General features: G+C 52.0%; 1 protein-coding gene and 1 long non-coding RNA gene across 3 annotated transcripts in view; one reads left to right on the forward strand and one right to left on the reverse strand.

Annotated features, from left to right (window-relative positions):
- Positions 1–13,863, reverse strand: part of LOC127931944 (tether containing UBX domain for GLUT4-like) — a 31,196-nt gene extending 17,333 nt beyond the window's left edge. The window contains exons 1-4 of the mRNA XM_052526098.1: positions 13,618–13,863; positions 13,345–13,400; positions 12,922–13,036; positions 1,476–1,576 (exon numbers count right to left, since the gene is read on the reverse strand). Coding sequence (XP_052382058.1) covers positions 1,476–1,576; positions 12,922–13,036; positions 13,345–13,400; positions 13,618–13,704 — 359 coding nt within the window. The 5' untranslated portion in view covers positions 13,705–13,863. The remainder of the gene's footprint in view (positions 1–1,475; positions 1,577–12,921; positions 13,037–13,344; positions 13,401–13,617) is intronic.
- On the forward strand, positions 5,139–6,899 carry LOC127932658 (uncharacterized). 2 transcript variants are annotated; one of them, XR_008146300.1, is made up of 4 exons: positions 5,139–5,423; positions 5,701–5,752; positions 5,904–6,059; positions 6,281–6,899. It is a non-coding gene; the product is annotated as an uncharacterized LOC127932658 (long non-coding RNA). The 2 variants fall into 2 exon arrangements; XR_008146301.1 differs by lacking the exon at positions 5,139–5,423 and having other exon boundaries at positions 5,658–5,752; positions 5,904–6,111; positions 6,229–6,899.
- Positions 13,864–17,500: the final 3,637 nt, after the last annotated feature.

Here is a 17,500-nt window from a genome sequence, read left to right on the forward strand (position 1 = left end):
GAGAGAGTAAAGAGCGAGTAGAGAGCAGCTGGAGAGAGTAGAGAGCAGCTGGAGAGAGAAAGAGCAAGTAGAGAGCAGCTGGAGAGAGTAGAGAGCGGCTGGAGAGAGTAGAGAGCAGCTGGAGAGAGTAGAGAGCAGCTGGAGAGAGTAGAGAGCGGCTGGAGAGAGCTGGAGAGAGTAGAGAGCAGCTGGAGAGAGTAGAGAGCAGCTGGAGAGAGAGAGCAGCTGGAGAGAGAGAGCGGCTGGAGAGAGACTAAAGAGCAAGTAGAGAGCAGCTGGAGAGAGTAGAGAGCAGCTGGAGAGAGTAAAGAGCAGCAGCTGGAGAGAGTAGAGAGCAGCTGGAGAGAGAGCAAGAGAGGCAGTAGAGAGCAGCTGGAGAGAGTAGAGAGCAGCTGGAGAGAGACTAGAGAGCAGCTGGAGAGAGAGCTGGAGAGAGTAAAGAGCGGCTAGAGAGAGCTGGAGAGCAGTAGAGAGCAGCTGGAGAGAGTAGAGAGCGGCTGGAGAGAGTAGAGAGCAGCTGGAGAGAGTAGAGAGCAAGTAGAGAGCAGCTGGAGAGAGTAGAGAGCAGCTGGAGAGAGTAGAGAGCGGCTGGAGAGAGAGTAAAGAGCAAGTAGAGAGCAGCTGGAGAGAGTAGAGAGCGGCTGGAGAGAGACTAAAGAGGGAGTAGAGAGCAGCTGGAGAGAGTAGAGAGCGGCTGGAGAGAGAGTAGAAGAGCAGCTGGAGAGCGGCTGGAGAGAGCTAGAAGAGGAGAGAGCAGCTGGAGAGAGTAGAGAGCGGCTGGAGAAAGTAGAGAGCGGCTGGAGAGAGTAGAGAGCGGCTGGAGAGAGAGCAGCTGGAGAGAGTAGAGAGCGGCTGGAGAGAGACTAAAGAGGGAGTAGAGAGCGGCTGGAGAGAGTAGAGAGCGGCTGGAGAGAGTAGAGAGCGGCTGGAGAGAGAGTAAAGAGGGAGTAGAGAGCGGCTGGAGAGAGTAGAGAGTGGCTGGAGAGAGTAGAGAGCGGCTGGAGAGAGTAGAGAGCGGCTGGAGAGAGAGTAAAGAGGGAGTAGAGAGTGGCTGGAGAGAGTAGAGAGTGGCTGGAGAGAGTAGAGAGCGGCTGGAGAGAGTAGAGAGCGGCTGGAGAGAGTGGAGAGCGGCTGGAGAGAGTGGAGAGCGGAGAGAGTGGAGAGCGGCTGGAGAGAGTGGAGAGCGGCTGGAGAGAGTAGAGAGCAGCTGGAGAGAGTAGAGAGGTTGGGGGTGAGGAGAAAGAAAACAGGGGAGAGAAAAAAGGAGAGGAGGAGAGCAGAGGGGTTGTTGTAACTTGGCACACTCCTGGTCTGCAAATCTTTGATCGCAGTGTTCAGCACTCACTCATAAAATTAACAAACCTCTGGTCTTGGCAGGCGAACACACACACACACACACACACACACACACACACACACACACACACACACACACACACACACACACACGATCAGTGACAACCCTACCTACCTACCTGGTCTGGGGAAAGTGTGTGAGCAGCTCCCATAGTGTCTGTCCACTGGAGAAAGTACCCTGGAGTCTGGTACCATCTTCCATCTGCAGGGCAATACGCACCTGAGGAACACACACAGAATACAACACACTGTTTTACAACACACACAGAGACAGAACACACTGTTCTACAACACACACAGAAACAGAACACACAGAAACAGAACACACAGAAACAGAACATACCATTATTGAACCCACACACCGCATCTAGAGAACACACACACACACCGCATCTAGAGAACACACACACACACCGCATCTAGAGAACACACACACACACCGCATCTAGAGAACACACACACACACCGCATCTAGAGAACACACACACACACCGCATCTAGAGAACACACACACACACCGCATCTAGAGAACAACACACACACCGCATCTAGAGAACACACACACACCGCATCTAGAGAACACAAACACACACACCGCATCTAGAGAACACAAACACACACACCGCATCTAGAGAACACAAACACACATCTACACACACACACACCGCATCTAGAGAACACACACACACACACCGCATCTAGAGAACACAACACACACCGCATCTAGAGAACACAAACACACACACCGCATCTAGAGAACACAAACACACACACCGCATCTAGAGAACACAAACACACACTAGAGAACACAAACACACATCTAGAGAACACACACACACATCTAGAGAACACACACACACCGCATCTAGAGAACACACACACACACATCTAGAGAACACACACACATCTAGAGAACACACACACACATCTAGAGAACACACACACACACCGCATCTAGAGAACACACACACACACCGCATCTAGAGAACACACACACACCGCATCTAGAGAACACACACACACACCGCATCTAGAGAACACAAACACACACACACCGCATCTAGAGAACACAAACACACACACACACACACGCATCTAGAGAACACAAACACACACACACCGCATCTAGAGAACACAAACACACACACACCGCATCTAGAGAACACAAACACACACACCGCATCTAGAGAACACAAACACACACACACACACACACACGCATCTAGAGAACACACACACACACACACGCATCTAGAGAACACACACCAACACAGTCTGAGCCGAGGTAGCCTAATACAAAACACATCTAGAGAACACACACAGAGCCAGAATCCTATTCAGAGCTATTAGTCACCCAGAGAACTACACACATGATCTAGATGATTATCACACACACACACATCTAGGGAACACACATGATCACACAGATGATTATCCTGAATACAGTTTATAACACACACGGGCACAGCTTCAAACACTCCACTACCTCATCTGACACACGGCCATGTTGTTACTGTTTACACACTTTCACACTGCCACATCTAGACTCCCTGTAACAGGAAATCATCCACAAAGACCTAACAACTCATTACATAAACACATTCTGAGAGGATCAGACATGAACCACATTCACACAGCTGTCTAAACGCCCTGTAACGTCACAAACAGCCGACAATCAATCCACCACATTTTATATATGAGGCCATTTCTACATCAGCTGATGTCTCAAAGTGTTTATACAGAAACACAGCCTAAAACACCAAAACAGCAAGATGCAGATGAAGCACAGTGGCTAAGAAAACTCCCTATAAAGGCAGGAACCTAGGAAGAGACCTAGAGGAACCAGGCCCTGAGGGGTCACCTCTTCTGGCTGAACCTAGGAAGAGACCTAGAGAGGAACCAGGCCCTGAGGGGTCAGTCCTCTTCTGGCTGAACCTAGGAAGAGACCTAGAGAGGAACCAGGCCCTGAGGGGTCAGTCCTCTTCTGGCTGAACCTAGGAAGAGACCTAGAGAGGAACCAGGCCCTGAGGGGTCAGTCCTCTTCTGGCTGAACCTAGGAAGAGACCTAGAGAGGAACCAGGCCCTGAGGGGTCAGTCCTCTTCTGGCTGAACCTAGTAAGAGACCTAGAGAGGAACCAGGCCCTGAGGAGTCAGTCCTCTTCTGGCTGAACCTAGGAAGAGACCTAGAACCAGGCAAAGGACACATCTAGAAGAGACACACACAGAGGAACCAGGCCCTGAGGGTTCCTATTCAGAGCTGAACCTAGTCACCCAGAGAACTACAGCCATGATCACAGAGATGATTATCCTGAATACAGTTTATAACACAACACGGGCACAGCTTGAAACACTCCTCTTCTGGCTGAACCCCTGACACAGGAACCAGGCCATGTTGTTACTGTTTTCTGGCTGAACCTAAGAGACCTAGAGAGGAACCATCGAGGGTCACATCTAGACTCCCTGTAACATGTCTGAAATCATCCACAAAGACCTAACAACTCATTACATAAACACATTCTGTTGATGGACTGTCAGGACATGTGGAACCACATTCACACAGCTGTTAAATGTCTGACTGTCTGTAACGTCAACAAACATGTCTGATGTCAAGGTCAATCCACCACATTTTATGATGTCTGACTGTCATTTCTACATCAGCTGATGTCTCAAAGTGTTTATACAGAAACTCTGACCTAAAACCCCAAAACAGCAAGATGCAGATGTCTGAAGTCACAGTGGCTAAAAAAATGTCTGACTGTCTATAAAGGCAGGAACCTAGGAAGACTACCTGAGAGGATGTCAGACTGTCTATGGAGGGGTCAGTCACTCTTCTGGCTGAACCTAGGAAGAGACCTAGAGAGGAACGGCCTCTGAGGGGTCAGTCCTCTTGTGGCTGAACCTAGGAAGAGACTGTCTATGGAGGTGGAACCAGGCCCTGATGTTATGATGTCAGTCTCTTGTGGCTGAACCTAGGAAGATGACCTAGGAGAGTGAACCAGGCCCTGAGGTTATCAGTCCTGACTGTCTGGCTGAACCTAGGAAGAGACTGTCTATGGAGGAACCAGGCCCTGAGTATGTTGTGATGTCAGTCCTCTGGAGGTGTGGCTGAACCTAGTAAGATGACTGTCTATGGAGGTGGAACCAGGCCCTGAGGGAGGTCAGTCCTCTGTCTGGCTGAACCTGGAGGAAGAGACACTAGATGTTATGATGTCTGACTGTCAGGCCCTGAGGTAGTCAGTCCTGACTTCTGGCTGAACCTAGGAAGAGACCTAGGAGAGGAACCAGACTACTGAGGGGTCAGTCCTCTTGTGGCTGAACCTAGGAAGAGACTGTCTAGGAGGTGGAACCAGACACTACATGTTAGGGGTCTGACTGTCTGGAGGTGTGGCTGAACCTAGTTATGATGTCTGACCTATGGAGGTGTGGAACCAGACACTACATGTTAGGGTCAGTCCTCTTCTGGCTGAACCTAGGAAGAGACTGTCTGGAGGTGTGAACCAGGCCACTAGGTTGTGATGTCTGACTGTCTTCTGGCTGAACCTAGTTGAAGTCTGACTGTCTATGGAGAGGAACCAGGCCCTGATGGGGTGTGATGTCTGACTGTCTGGCTGAACCACTAGGAAGAGACTGTCTAGGAGAGGAACCAGTATGTTATGATGTCTGAGGGAGGTCAGTCCTCTTTGTGGCTGTGCTATGGAGTGGAGATTATAACAGAACATGGACTGTCAGGATTGTTCTTCACTATGTTGTGATGTCTGACTGTCTATGGAGGTGTGGAACTTAAACACTACATGTATGTTATGATGTCTGACTGTCTATGGAGGTGTGGAACGTAAACACTACATGTTGTGATGTCTGACTGTCTATGGAGGTGTGGAACGTAAACACTATATGTTATGATGTCTGACTGTCTATGGAGGTGTGGAACGTAAACACTACATGTTGTGATGTCTGACTGTCTATGGAGGTGTGGAACGTAAACACTACATGTATGTTGTGATGTCTGACTGTCTATGGAGGTGTGGAACGTAAACACTACATGTTGTGATGTCTGACTGTCTATGGAGGTGTGGAACGTAAACACTACATGTATGTTGTGATGTCTGACTGTCTATGGAGGTGTGGAACGTAAACACTACATGTTGTTGTGATGTCTGACTGTCTATGGAGGTGTGGAACGTAAACACTACATGTTATGTTATGATGTCTGACTGTCTATGGAGGTGTGGAACTATGGAGGTGTGGAAAACACTACATGTTGTGATGTTATGATGTCTGACTGTCTGATGGAGGTGTGGAACGTAAACACTACATGTATGTTATGATGTCTGACTGTCTATGGAGGTGTGGAACGTAAACACTACATGTATGTTATGATGTCTGACTGTCTATGGAGGTGTGGAACGTAAACACTACATGTTGTGATGTCTGACTGTCTATGGAGGTGTGGAACGTAAACACTACATGTATGTTGTGATGTCTGACTGTCTATGGAGGTGTGGAACGTAAACACTACATGTTGTTATGATGTCTGACTGTCTATGGAGGTGTGGAACGTAAACACTACATGTATGTTATGATGTCTGACTGTCTATGGAGGTGTGGAACGTAAACACTACATGTATGTTGTGATGTCTGACTGTCTATGGAGGTGTGGAACGTAAACACTACATGTATGTTGTGATGTCTGACTGTCTATGGAGGTGTGGAACGTAAACACTACATGTATGTTATGATGTCTGACTGTCTATGGAGGTGTGGAACGTAAACACTACATGTATGTTATGATGTCTGACTGTCTATGGAGATGTGACTGTCTATGGAGGTGTGGAAACACTACATGTATGTTGTGATGTCTGACTGTCTATGGAGGTGTGGAACGTAAACACTACATGTATGTTATGATGTCTGACTGTCTATGGAGGTGTGGAACGTAAACACTACATGTATGTTGTGATGTCTGACTGTCTATGGAGGTGTGGAACGTAAACACTACATGTATGTTGTGATGTCTGACTGTCTATGGAGGTGTGGAACGTAAACACTACATGTATGTTGGTAGCGTGTTGTATGCGTTTTCTCGGTGGGTGGGAGGTCACTTGGCACATGTTGATGACACGGGTGCTGTCAGAGGATTGATGATGTCATTAAGAAAGGACCTGACCTCTTCTCAGAACCCCAGTGGAAACAGCAGACGTCATCCCAGATGGATGATGACCCATGTTAACTTAATCCAGAGCCGGCCAGTTGTTTACCTATAACTCACTGTGGTGACGAGCTAACATGGAAAACATGTTTCCCCCCCAGGACACCGGCAGAGTTAAAAAGGATGAAGAAAATGTGTTTTTAACAACTAACCATTTGTAAAAATAGAAACAGGGGAACTATGTTGGATGAGAACTGTGAGTCAGAACGAGGGACAGAGAGACAGAGCGGGTCTATAAACAGAGGGGTAGAGAGAGGGGTATATACACAGAGGGGTAGAGAGAGGGGTATATAAACAGAGGGGTAGAGAGAGGGATATATAAACAGAGGAGTAGAGAGAGGGGTATATACACAGAGGGATAGAGAGAGGGGTAGAGAGAGGGGTCTATAAACAGAGGGGTAGAGAGAGGGGTATATTCACAGAAGGGTAGAGAGAGGGGTATATACACAGAGGGGTAGAGAGAGGGGTCTATAAACAGAGGGGTAGAGAGAGGGGTATATACACAGAGGGGTAGAGAGAGTGGTATATACACAGAGGGGTAGAGAGAGGGGTATATACACAGAGGGGTAGAGAGAGGGGTATATAAACAGAGGGGTAGAGAGAGGGGTATATAAACAGAGGGGTAGAGAGAGGGGTATATAAACAGAGGGGTAGAGAGAGGGGTATATACACAGAGGGGTAGAGAGAGGGGTATATAAACAGAGGGGTAGAGAGAGGGGTATATACACAGATGGGTAGAGAGAGGGGTATATACACAGAGGGGTAGAGAAAGAGAGGGGTATATACACAGAGGGGTAGAGAGAGGGGTATATACACAGAGGGGTAGAGAGAGGGGTATATACACAGAGGGGTAGAGAGAGGGGTAGAGAGAGGGGTATATACACAGAGGGGTAGAGAGAGGGGTATATACACAGAGGGGTAGAGAGAGGGGTATATACACAGAGGGGTAGAGAGAGGGGTATATACACAGATGGGTAGAGAGAGGGGTATATACACAGAGGGGTAGAGAAAGAGAGGGGTATATAAAGAGGGGGTAGAGAGAGGGGTATATAAAGAGAGGGGTAGAGAGGGGTGAGAGAAAGAGGGGTAGAGAAAGAGAGGGGTAGAGAGGGGTAGATAGAGGGGTAGAGAAAGAGAGGGGTAGAGAGGGGTAGATAGAGCGGTAGAGAAGGCGCTCGGCAATAAACAAATGGGGGCAAGAAATGTGAATTGTTTCTCTCAAGAAAAGGGCGCCATTGAAAGGAGTGATTACTGGGGTAAAGGAGTGATTACTGGGGTAAAGGAGGGATTACTGGGGTAAAGGAGGGATTACTGGGGTAAAGGAGGGATTACTGGGGTAAAGGAGGGATTACTGGGGTAAAGGAGGGATTACTGGGGTAAAGGAGGGATTACTGGGGCAGTAAATGTAAAAGCTGACCAACTGAAGGGGAAGATTCCCGGTGTTTGTGATGCTCGTCGTTTGGTGCAACGCAGACGGTGATGAGAGGGGAAACTTGTTCTTTTGAGTTTTGATGAGTCTTTGCCCGACAAAGTTATGTTAGGATTCGGCTTTTGTGCCGAATACATTACGTTGTTACAGGTGTCAAGCTTATGGGCATGTGGTGTGTAGGAGGGAGGTTCCTATGTGGCAGAGGTGTGTAGGTGGGAGGTTCCTATGTGGCAGAGGTGTGTAGGAGGGAGGTTCCTATGTGGTAGAGGTGTGTAGGAGGGAGGTTCCTATGTGGCAGAGGTGTGTAGGAGGGAGGTTCCTATGTGGCAGAGGTGTGTAGGAGGGAGGTTCCTATGTGGCAGAGGTGTGTAGGAGGGAGGTTCCTATGTGGCAGAGGTGTGTAGGAGGGAGGTTCCTAGGTGTTCCTATGTGGTAGAGGTGTGTAGGAGGGAGGTTCCTATGTGGTAGAGGTGTGTAGGAGGGAGGTTCCTATGTGGTAGAGGGAGGTTCCTATGTGGTAGAGGTGTGTAGGAGGGAGGTTCCTATGTGGTAGAGGTGTGTAGGAGGGAGGTTCCTATGTGGTAGAGGTGTGTAGGAGGGAGGTTCCTAGGTGGTAGAGGTGTGTAGGAGGGAGGTTCCTATGTGGCAGAGGTGTGTAGGAGGGAGGTTCCTAGGTGTTCCTATGTGGCAGAGGTGTGTAGGAGGGAGGTTCCTATGTGGCAGAGGTGTGTAGGAGGGAGGTTCCTAGGTGTTCCTATGTGGCAGAGGTGTGTAGGAGGGAGGTTCCTAGGTGGTAGAGGTGTGTAGGAGGGAGGTTCCTATGTGGTAGAGGTGTGTAGGAGGGAGGTTCCTATGTGGTAGAGGTGTGTAGGAGGGAGGTTCCTATGTGGCAGAGGTGTGTAGGAGGGAGGTTCCTATGTGGCAGAGGTGTGTAGGAGGGAGGTTCCTATGTGGCAGAGGTGTGTAGGGGGAGGTTCCTATGTGGTAGAGGTGTGTAGGAGGAGGGAGGTTCCTATGTGGCAGAGGTGTGTAGGAGGGAGGTTCCTATGTGGCAGAGGTGTGTAGGAGGGGGAGGTTCCTATGTGGCAGAGGTGTGTAGGAGGGAGGTTCCTATGTGGTAGGAGGTTCCTATGGTGTGTAGGAGGGAGGTTCCTATGTGGCAGAGGTGGGAGGTGTAGGAGGGAGGTTCCTATGTGGCAGAGGTGTGTAGGAGGGAGGTTCCTATGTGGCAGAGGTGTGTAGGAGGGAGGTTCCTATGTGGCAGAGGTGTGTAGGAGGGAGGTTCCTATGTGGCAGAGGTGTGTAGGAGGGAGGTTCCTATGTGGCAGAGGTGTGTAGGAGGGAGGTTCCTATGTGGCAGAGGTGTGTAGGAGGTAGGTTCCTATGTGGCAGAGGTGTGTAGGAGGGAGGTTCCTATGTGGCAGAGGTGTGTAGGAGGGAGGTTCCTATGTGGCAGAGGTGTGTAGGAGGGAGGTTCCTATGTGGCAGAGGTGTGTAGGAGGGAGGTTCCTATGTGGCAGAGGTGTGTAGGAGGGAGGTTCCTATGTGGCAGAGGTGTGTAGGAGGGAGGTTCCTATGTGGCAGAGGTGTGTAGGAGGGAGGTTCCTATGTGGTAGAGGTGTGTAGGAGGGAGGTTCCTATGTGTTCCTATGTGGCAGAGGGTGTGTAGGAGGGAGGTTCCTATGTGGCAGAGGTGTGTAGGAGGGAGGTTCCTATGTGGTAGAGGTGTGTAGGAGGGAGGTTCCTATGTGGCAGAGGTGTGTAGGAGGGAGGTTCCTATGTGGCAGAGGTGTGTAGGAGGGAGGTTCCTATGTGGCAGAGGTGTGTAGGAGGGAGGTTCCTATGTGGCAGAGGTGTGTAGGAGGGAGGTTCCTATGTGGCAGAGGTGTGTAGGAGGGAGGTTCCTATGTGGCAGAGGTGTGTAGGAGGGAGGTTCCTATGTGGTAGGTGTAGGAGGGAGGTTCCTATGTGGCAGAGGTGTGTAGGAGGGAGGTTCCTATGTGGTAGAGGTGTGTAGGAGGGAGGTTCCTATGTGGCAGAGGTGTGTAGGAGGGAGGTTCCTATGTGGCAGAGGTGTGGAGGGAGGTTCCTAGGAGGGTGTGTAGGAGGGAGGTTCCTATGTGGCAGAGGTGTGTAGGAGGGAGGTTCCTATGTGGTGAGGTGGGAGGGAGAGGTGAGGTGTGTAGGAGGGAGGTTCCTATGTGGCAGAGGTGTGTAGGAGGGAGGTTCCTATGTGGTAGGAGGGAGGTGTGTAGGAGGAGGGAGGTTCCTATGTGGTAGAGGTGTGTAGGAGGGAGGTTCCTATGTGGTAGAGGTGTGTAGGAGGGAGGTTCCTATGTGGTAGAGATGTGTAGGAGGGAGGTTCCTATGTGGTAGAGGTGTGTAGGAGGGAGGTTCCTATGTGGTAGAGGAGGGAGGTTCCTATGTGGAGGTGTAGGAGGGAGGTTCCTATGTGGTAGAGGTGTGTAGGAGGGAGGTTCCTATGTGGTAGAGGTGTGTAGGAGGGAGGTTCCTATGTGGTAGAGGTGTGTTCCTAGGAGGGAGGGAGGTTCCTATGTGGTAGAGGTGTGTAGGAGGGAGGTTCCTATGTGGTAGGGAGTTCCTATGTGGTAGGAGGGAGGTTCCTATGTGGTAGGGATGTGTAGGAGGGAGGTTCCTATGTGGTAGAGGTGTGTAGGAGGGAGGTTCCTATGTGGTAGAGGTGTGTAGGAGGGAGGTTCCTATGTGTTCCTATGTGGCAGAGGTGTGTAGGAGGGAGGTTCCTATGTGGTAGAGGTGTGTAGGAGGTTCCTATGTGGTAGGGTTCCTATGTGGTAGAGGTGTGTAGGAGGGGAGGTTCCTATGTGGTAGAGGTGTGTAGGAGGGAGGTTCCTATGTGGTAGAGGTGTGTAGGAGGGAGGTTCCTATGTGGCAGAGGTGTGTAGGAGGGAGGTTCCTATGTGGTAGAGGTGTGTAGGAGGGAGGTTCCTAGGTGGTGAGGTGTGTAGGAGGGAGGTTCCTATGTGGTAGAGGTGTAGAGGTGTGTAGGAGGAGGGAGGTTCCTATGTGGCAGAGGTGTGGGAGGGAGGTTCCTATGTGGTAGAGGTGTGTAGGAGGGAGGTTCCTATGTGGTAGAGGTGTGTAGGAGGGAGGTTCCTATGTGGTAGAGGTGTGTAGGATGGGGGTTCCTATGTGGTAGAGGTGTGTAGGAGGGAGGTTCCTATGTGTCTTCCTATGTGGCAGAGGTGTGTAGGAGGGAGGTTCCATGTGTTAGAGAGTGTAGGAATTCCTATGTGGTAGAGGTGAGGGAGGTTCCTATGTGAGGGAAGGTTCCTATGTGGAAGATGTGTAGGAGGGAGGTTCCTATGTGGTAGAGGTGTGTAGGGGAGGTTCCTATGTGGTAGAGGTGTGTAGGAGGGAGGTCTGTGGTAGAGGTGTGTAGGAGGGAGGTTCCTATGTGGCAGAGGTGTGTAGGAGGGAGGTTCCTAGGGAGGTCTGTACCAGTACAGAGAGAGGAGGGAGTGTTAGGAGGGAGGTTCCTATGTAGGTGTGAGAGGGAGGTTCTGTACCAGGAATATGTGGTAGAGGGAGGGAGAGTGGTGTGTGTTAGTAGGTGTGCCCATGGGGCTGGGGATCAGATGTCAGAGAGGCAGGTTGAGGTTTCCATGGTTAGAGTAGTGCAGATTTATGCTGAGGCAGTGAGAAAGTAGAGGAAGATGGGTCAAGGGATCATGAGGAGGGGTGTGAGTAGTAGATCTGTACCAGTACTGAGGGAGGGGTCCTGAGAGGAGGGGTGTGAGTAGTAGATCTGTACCAGTACAGAGAGAGGAGTGGTGTTAGTAGTAGATCTGTACCAGTACAGAGGGAGGAGTGGTGTTAGTAGTAGATCTGTACCAGTACAGAGAGAGGAGGGTGTGAGTAGTAGATCTGTACCAGTACAGAGGGAGGGGTCCTGAGAGGAGGGGTGTGAGTAGTAGATCTGTACCAGTACAGAGGGAGGGGTCCTGGGGTCCTGTACCAGTACAGAGAGGGAGGGGTGTGAGTAGTAGATCTGTACCAGTACAGAGGGAGGAGTGGTGTTATCCTGTACCAGTACAGAGGGAGGAGTGGTGTTAGTAGTAGATCTGTACCTGTACAGAGGGAGGGATCCTGAGAGGAGGGGTGTGAGTAGTAGATCTGTACCAGTACAGAGGGAGGGATCCTGAGAGGAGGGGTGTGAGTAGTAGATCTGTACCAGTACAGAGGGAGGGATCCTGAGAGGAGGGGTGTGAGTAGTAGATCTGTACCAGTACAGAGGGAGGGATCCTGAGAGGAGGGGTGTGAGTAGTAGATCTGTACCTGTACAGAGGGAGGGATCCTGAGAGGAGGGGTGTGAGTAGTAGATCTGTACCAGTACAGAGGGAGGGATCCTGAGAGGAGGGGTGTGAGTAGTAGATCTGTACCTGTACAGATGAAGGGATCCTGAGAGGAGGGGTGTGAGTAGTAGATCTGTACCAGTACAGAGGCCAACAAGTGATACACGTTTCATTAAGATGGGGTTTTTATCATGTATATCAATGGTTATCAACTATACTGCAGGGATAGAACGTAAGTCACAGCAAATTGAGGTTGTGGTGGCAGCTGCAGAGAGTTACAGGGTGTGTTAAGTGGTGGTGGCAGCTGCAGAGAGTTACAGGGTGTGTTAAGTGGTGGTGGCAGCTGCAGAGAGGTATTTGGGTGTGTGTGAGTGAGAGTGAGAGAGAGAGAGAGAGAGAGAGAGAGAGAGAGTATATAAAGAGAGAGGGGTGGAGAAACAGGTACTCTGACAGCCAAAGGGGCAACATGGAACATTTTATCAAATGCAACAGTAATGTTGTTGTGACCATAATGAAGCAGAAGTAGTAGAATGGATGCTGTTTCCTGGACATGGTGAAGTCATGCTGCACGCCACACACACACTAGTTTCACCCACCGGGCTGTCGGTCCCTGTCTGTTTCCGGGTGCTGGTCACCACCTCCAGCTTGGCATTGTTTGGCACGCTGGCAAACCTCCACTGAAGCGACAGGTCCAGAACGTTCCTCTGAAATCTGTCAAAGGGATGGATGGATAGAGAGGGAGGGATGAGGCTTTAGTGAAAGAGCAGTGTCCTGAGCCCCGTATACAAAGGGCATGGACAGAGGGCACACACGACTAGCCATCCCTCCCCCTCCACTAAATCACAGCTTCATCATAGTTCAGTTTGATGATTTGGGTACCAATACAAAACATCCACGGAAAATGTTGTAATAAAGAGGACATCTAGCTAGTCTTTCAGTTCACAGAGCTAGCCAGCTAACGTTAGCACGTCTAGAGACCAAGTTAGCTAGCTAGGCTAACAACAAAGCTCTCAACTCACTTTAAACCGTAGTCGTCAGGATTAATTCCATGTTTCTTGCAGACGTCTTCGAGGACCTAAATACAAAGTATTGGTTATCTATCAGCTAAACAAGTTAACTAGCAAAGCAACTTACTTTGTGCAGACAAAGAGAGAAAAACGAGCGGGCTAAACTGAACAGTCATTGTTCAGCCGACATGAAAAGATCACTCTCGTTTTCATAACCTAGAAAAGGGAGACAGTTATTTTAAACGCAGAATGGGAGAGCAGGAAATCAGCTTTATTACTACCTACCTGTAGCAAAGGTGTGTTTGGTGATATTTTTACGGTTTGTCTTCTTCCATTGGGAGTCAGAACTGTCACTGTTGTGCTGGCCGCCATTGTGGTGTGACGTGCGGTTGTTTGTTTGAATAAACTTTATTGACACAATTGTATTTATGGTCCACTGTGGTAGCATCAGCGTGTGTGTGACTATCTGTACCTGTGTGTGATATGGTATTGTGTTAAAGGGGACGCCAAGTGTGTGGTGATGGTGTGTTCCATTCTATTCGTGTCTGCTCTGTAGCAGAGGGGGAGAGGGGTTGGTGGCAGGGGGAGGCAGATGAGAGAGAGATGGAGGGGGAGCGAGGAGGAGGGTTTAAGAGGGCTGAACATTTTTCTGGTGCCTTCCTGGACTCATGGGGACTGGTGCCTTGATCTAGACATTCTGGTATGGTACACACACTCATACGCTCTCTTACACACACACACACACACACACACACACACACACACACACACACACACACACACACACACACACACACACACACACACACACACACACACACACCCCAAGGAGTTCTAATTACTTCCAACTGCTCTCAGTCTTTAATGGGGGAGAGAAGGAGGAGGAGGAGGGGTGAGAGAACAGGGGAGGAGAGAAGGAGGAGGAGGGGGGTGAGGAGAGAAGGGGGAGGAGGGGTGAGAGAACAGGGAGAGAGGAGAGAAGGAGGAGGAGGAGGGGTGAGAGAACAGGAGGAGAGAGGAGAGGAGGAGGAGGGGTGAGAGAACAGGGGAGAGGTGTGGAGGAGAGAAGGAGGAGGAGGAGGAGGGGTGAGAGAACAGGGAGAGGAGTGGAGGAGAGAAGGAGGAGGAGGGGTGAGAGAACAGGGGAGGGGTGTGGAGGAGAGAAGGAGGAGGAGGGTGAGAGAACAGGGGAGGGGTGTGGAGGAGAGAAGGAGGAGGAGGGGTGAGAGAACAGGGGAGAGGTGTGGAGGAGAGAAGGAGGAGGAGGGGTGAGAGAACAGGGGAGGGGAGGAGGAGGGGTGTGGAGGAGAGAAGGAGGAGGAGGGGAACAGGGGAGGTGAGAGAGACAGGGGAGGAGGTGTGGAGGAGAGAGGAGGAGGAGGGGTGAGAGAGGGGTTAGAGAACAGGGGGGGGTGGATAACAGGTGTGGAGGAGAGAAGGAGGAGGAGGGGTGAGAGAACAGGGGAGGGTGAGAGAACAGGGGAGGTGGGAGGAGAGAAGGAGGAGGAGGGGGGTGAGAGAACAGGGAGAGGTGTGGAGGAGAGAAGGAGGAGGAGGGGGTGAGAGAACAGGGGAGGGGTGGAGGAGAGAAGGAGGAGGAGGAGGGGTGAGATAACAGGGGAGAGGTGTGGAGGAGAGAAGGAGGAGGAGGGGTGAGAGAAGAGAAGAGGGGAGGGGTGTGGAGGAGAGAAGGAGGAGGAGGGGGGTGAGAGAACAGGGGAGGGGTGTGGAGGAGAGAAGGAGGAGGGGTGAGGGGGGGTGAGGAGAACAGGGGAGGGGAAGGAGGAGGAGGAGGGGTGAGAGAACAGGGGAGGGTGTGGAGGAGAGAAGAGAGGAGGGGTGAGAGAACAGGGGGGAGGAGAGAAGGAGGAGGAGGGTGAGAGAACAGGGAGGGGTGTGGAGGAGAGAAGGAGGAGGAGGGGTGAGAGAACAGGGGAGAGGTGTGGAGGAGAGAAGGAGGAGGAGGGGGTGAGAGAACAGGGGAGAGGTGTGGAGGAGAGAAGGAGGAGGAGGGGTGAGAGAACAGGGGGGAGGGGTGTGGAGGAGAGAATGAGGAGGAGGGGTGAGAGAACAGGGGAGGTGTGGAGGAGAGAAGGAGGAGGGGAGGAGGGGGGGTGAGAGAACAGGGGAGAGGGGGGAGTGGAGGAGAGAAGGAGGAGGAGGGGTGAGAGAACAGGGGAGGGTGTGGAGGAGAGAAGGAGGAGGAGGAGGGGAGAGAACAGGGGAGGAGGTGTGGAGGAGAGAAGGAGGAGGAGGGGTGAGAGAACAGGGGAGAGGTGTGGAGGAGAGAAGGAGGAGGAGGGGGGTGAGAGAACAGGGGAGGGTGTGGAGGAGAGAAGAGGAGGAGGGGTGAGAGAACAGGGGAGGGTGTGGAGGAGAGAGGAAGAGGAGGAGGGGTGAGAGAACAGGGGAGGGTGTGGAGGAGAGAGAGGAGGAGGAGGGGTGAGAGAACAGGGGAGAGGTGTGGAGGAGAGAAGGAGGAGGGGTGAGGGAACAGGGGAGGGGTGTGGAGGAGAGAAGGAGGAGGAGGGGTGAGAGAACAGGGGAGGGGTGTGGAGGAGAGAAGGAGGAGGAGGGGTGAGAGAACAGGGGAGGGGTGTGGAGGAGAGAAGGAGGAGGAGGAGGGGTGAGAGAACAGGGGAGGGTGTGGAGAGGAGGGTGTGAGGAGAGAGGAGGGAGGGGTGGAGAGAGAACAGGGGAGGGGTGTGGAGGAGAGAAGGAGGAGGAGGGGTGAGAGAACAGGGAGAGGGTGTGGAGGAGAGAAGGAGGAGGAGGGGTGAGAGAACAGGGGAGGGGTGGAGGAGGAGGAGAGGAGGAGGAGGGGTGAGGAACAGGGGAGGGGTGTGGAGAGAACAGGGGAGAGAAGGAGGAGGAGGGAGAACAGGGGAGGGTGGAGGAGGGGGGAGGGGTGGAGGAGAGAAGGAGGAGGAGGGGTGAGAGAACAGGGGAGGGGTGTGGAGGAGAGAAGGAGGAGGAGGGGTGAGAGAACAGGGGAGGGGTGTGGAGGAGAGAAGGAGGAGGAGGGGTGAGAGAACAGGGGAGGGTGTGGAGGAGAGAAGGAGGAGGAGGGGTGAGAGAACAGGGGAGGGGTGTGGAGGAGAGAAGGAGGAGGAGGGGTGAGAGAACAGGGGAGGGGGTGTGGAGGAGAGAAGGAGGAGGAGGGGTGAGAGAACAGGGGAGGGTGTGGAGGAGAGAAGGAGGAGGAGGGGTGAGAGAACAGGGGAGAGGTGTGGAGGAGAGAAGGAGGAGGAGGGGTGAGAGAACAGGGGAGGGGTGTGGAGGAGAGAAAGAGGAGGAGGGGGGTGAGAGAACAGGGGAGGGGTGTGGAGGAGAGAAGGAGGAGGAGGGGGGAGAGGGTGAGAGAACAGGAGGAGGGGTGTGGAGGAGAGAAGGAGGAGGAGGAGGTGAGAGAACAGGGGAGGGGAGTGTGGAGGAGAGGAGGAGGAGGAGGGGAGAGAACAGGGAGAGGTGTGGAGAGAACAGGGGAGGGGTGTGGAGGAGAGAGGAGGAGGAGGGGTGAGAGAACAGGGGAGGGGTGTGGAGGAGAGAAGGAGGAGGAGGGGAGAGGGAGGGGTGTGGAGAGAAGGGGTGAGGGAGGAAAGGAGGAGGAGGGTGAGAGAACAGGGGTGTGGAGGAGAGAAGGAGGAGGAGGGGTGAGAGAACAGGGGAGGGGTGGAGGAGAGAAGGAGGAGGAGGGGTGAGAGAACAGGGAGGGGTGGAGGAGGAGAGAAGGAGGAGGAGGGGTGAGAGAACAGGGGAGGGGTGTGGAGGAGAGAAAGAGGAGGAGGGGTGAGAGAACAGGGGAGGGGGTGAGAGAACAGGGGAGGGGTGTGGAGGAGAGAAGGAGGAGGAGGGGTGAGAGAACAGGGGAGGGGTGTGGAGGAGAGAAAGAGGAGGCGCAGGGGTAGGAGGTCTGCAGTCCGTACACACCTGCTGTGGAGGGCGAGTGGTATTCAGGAGGGAGGAGTGTTTTTTCAGTAGGATGATTGTGGGTATTTCAGAGGGTCACGTGTCTCAGAGCCCTCCTGTTCAGTTTGGATTAACTTCAAACACCGAAGTTGGCGTTCGGTTCATGTATGACCCTGGGTCACATTCATTAGTGCACACTCAAGCAAGATGTTTTGCAACAGAAAATGAAAACATGCGTTTCTTATTGGACAAGTTCAGG

This window comes from Oncorhynchus keta, chromosome 10 (genome assembly GCF_023373465.1).
Source record: "Oncorhynchus keta strain PuntledgeMale-10-30-2019 chromosome 10, Oket_V2, whole genome shotgun sequence".
NCBI classification, from domain to species: domain Eukaryota; kingdom Metazoa; phylum Chordata; class Actinopteri; order Salmoniformes; family Salmonidae; genus Oncorhynchus; species Oncorhynchus keta.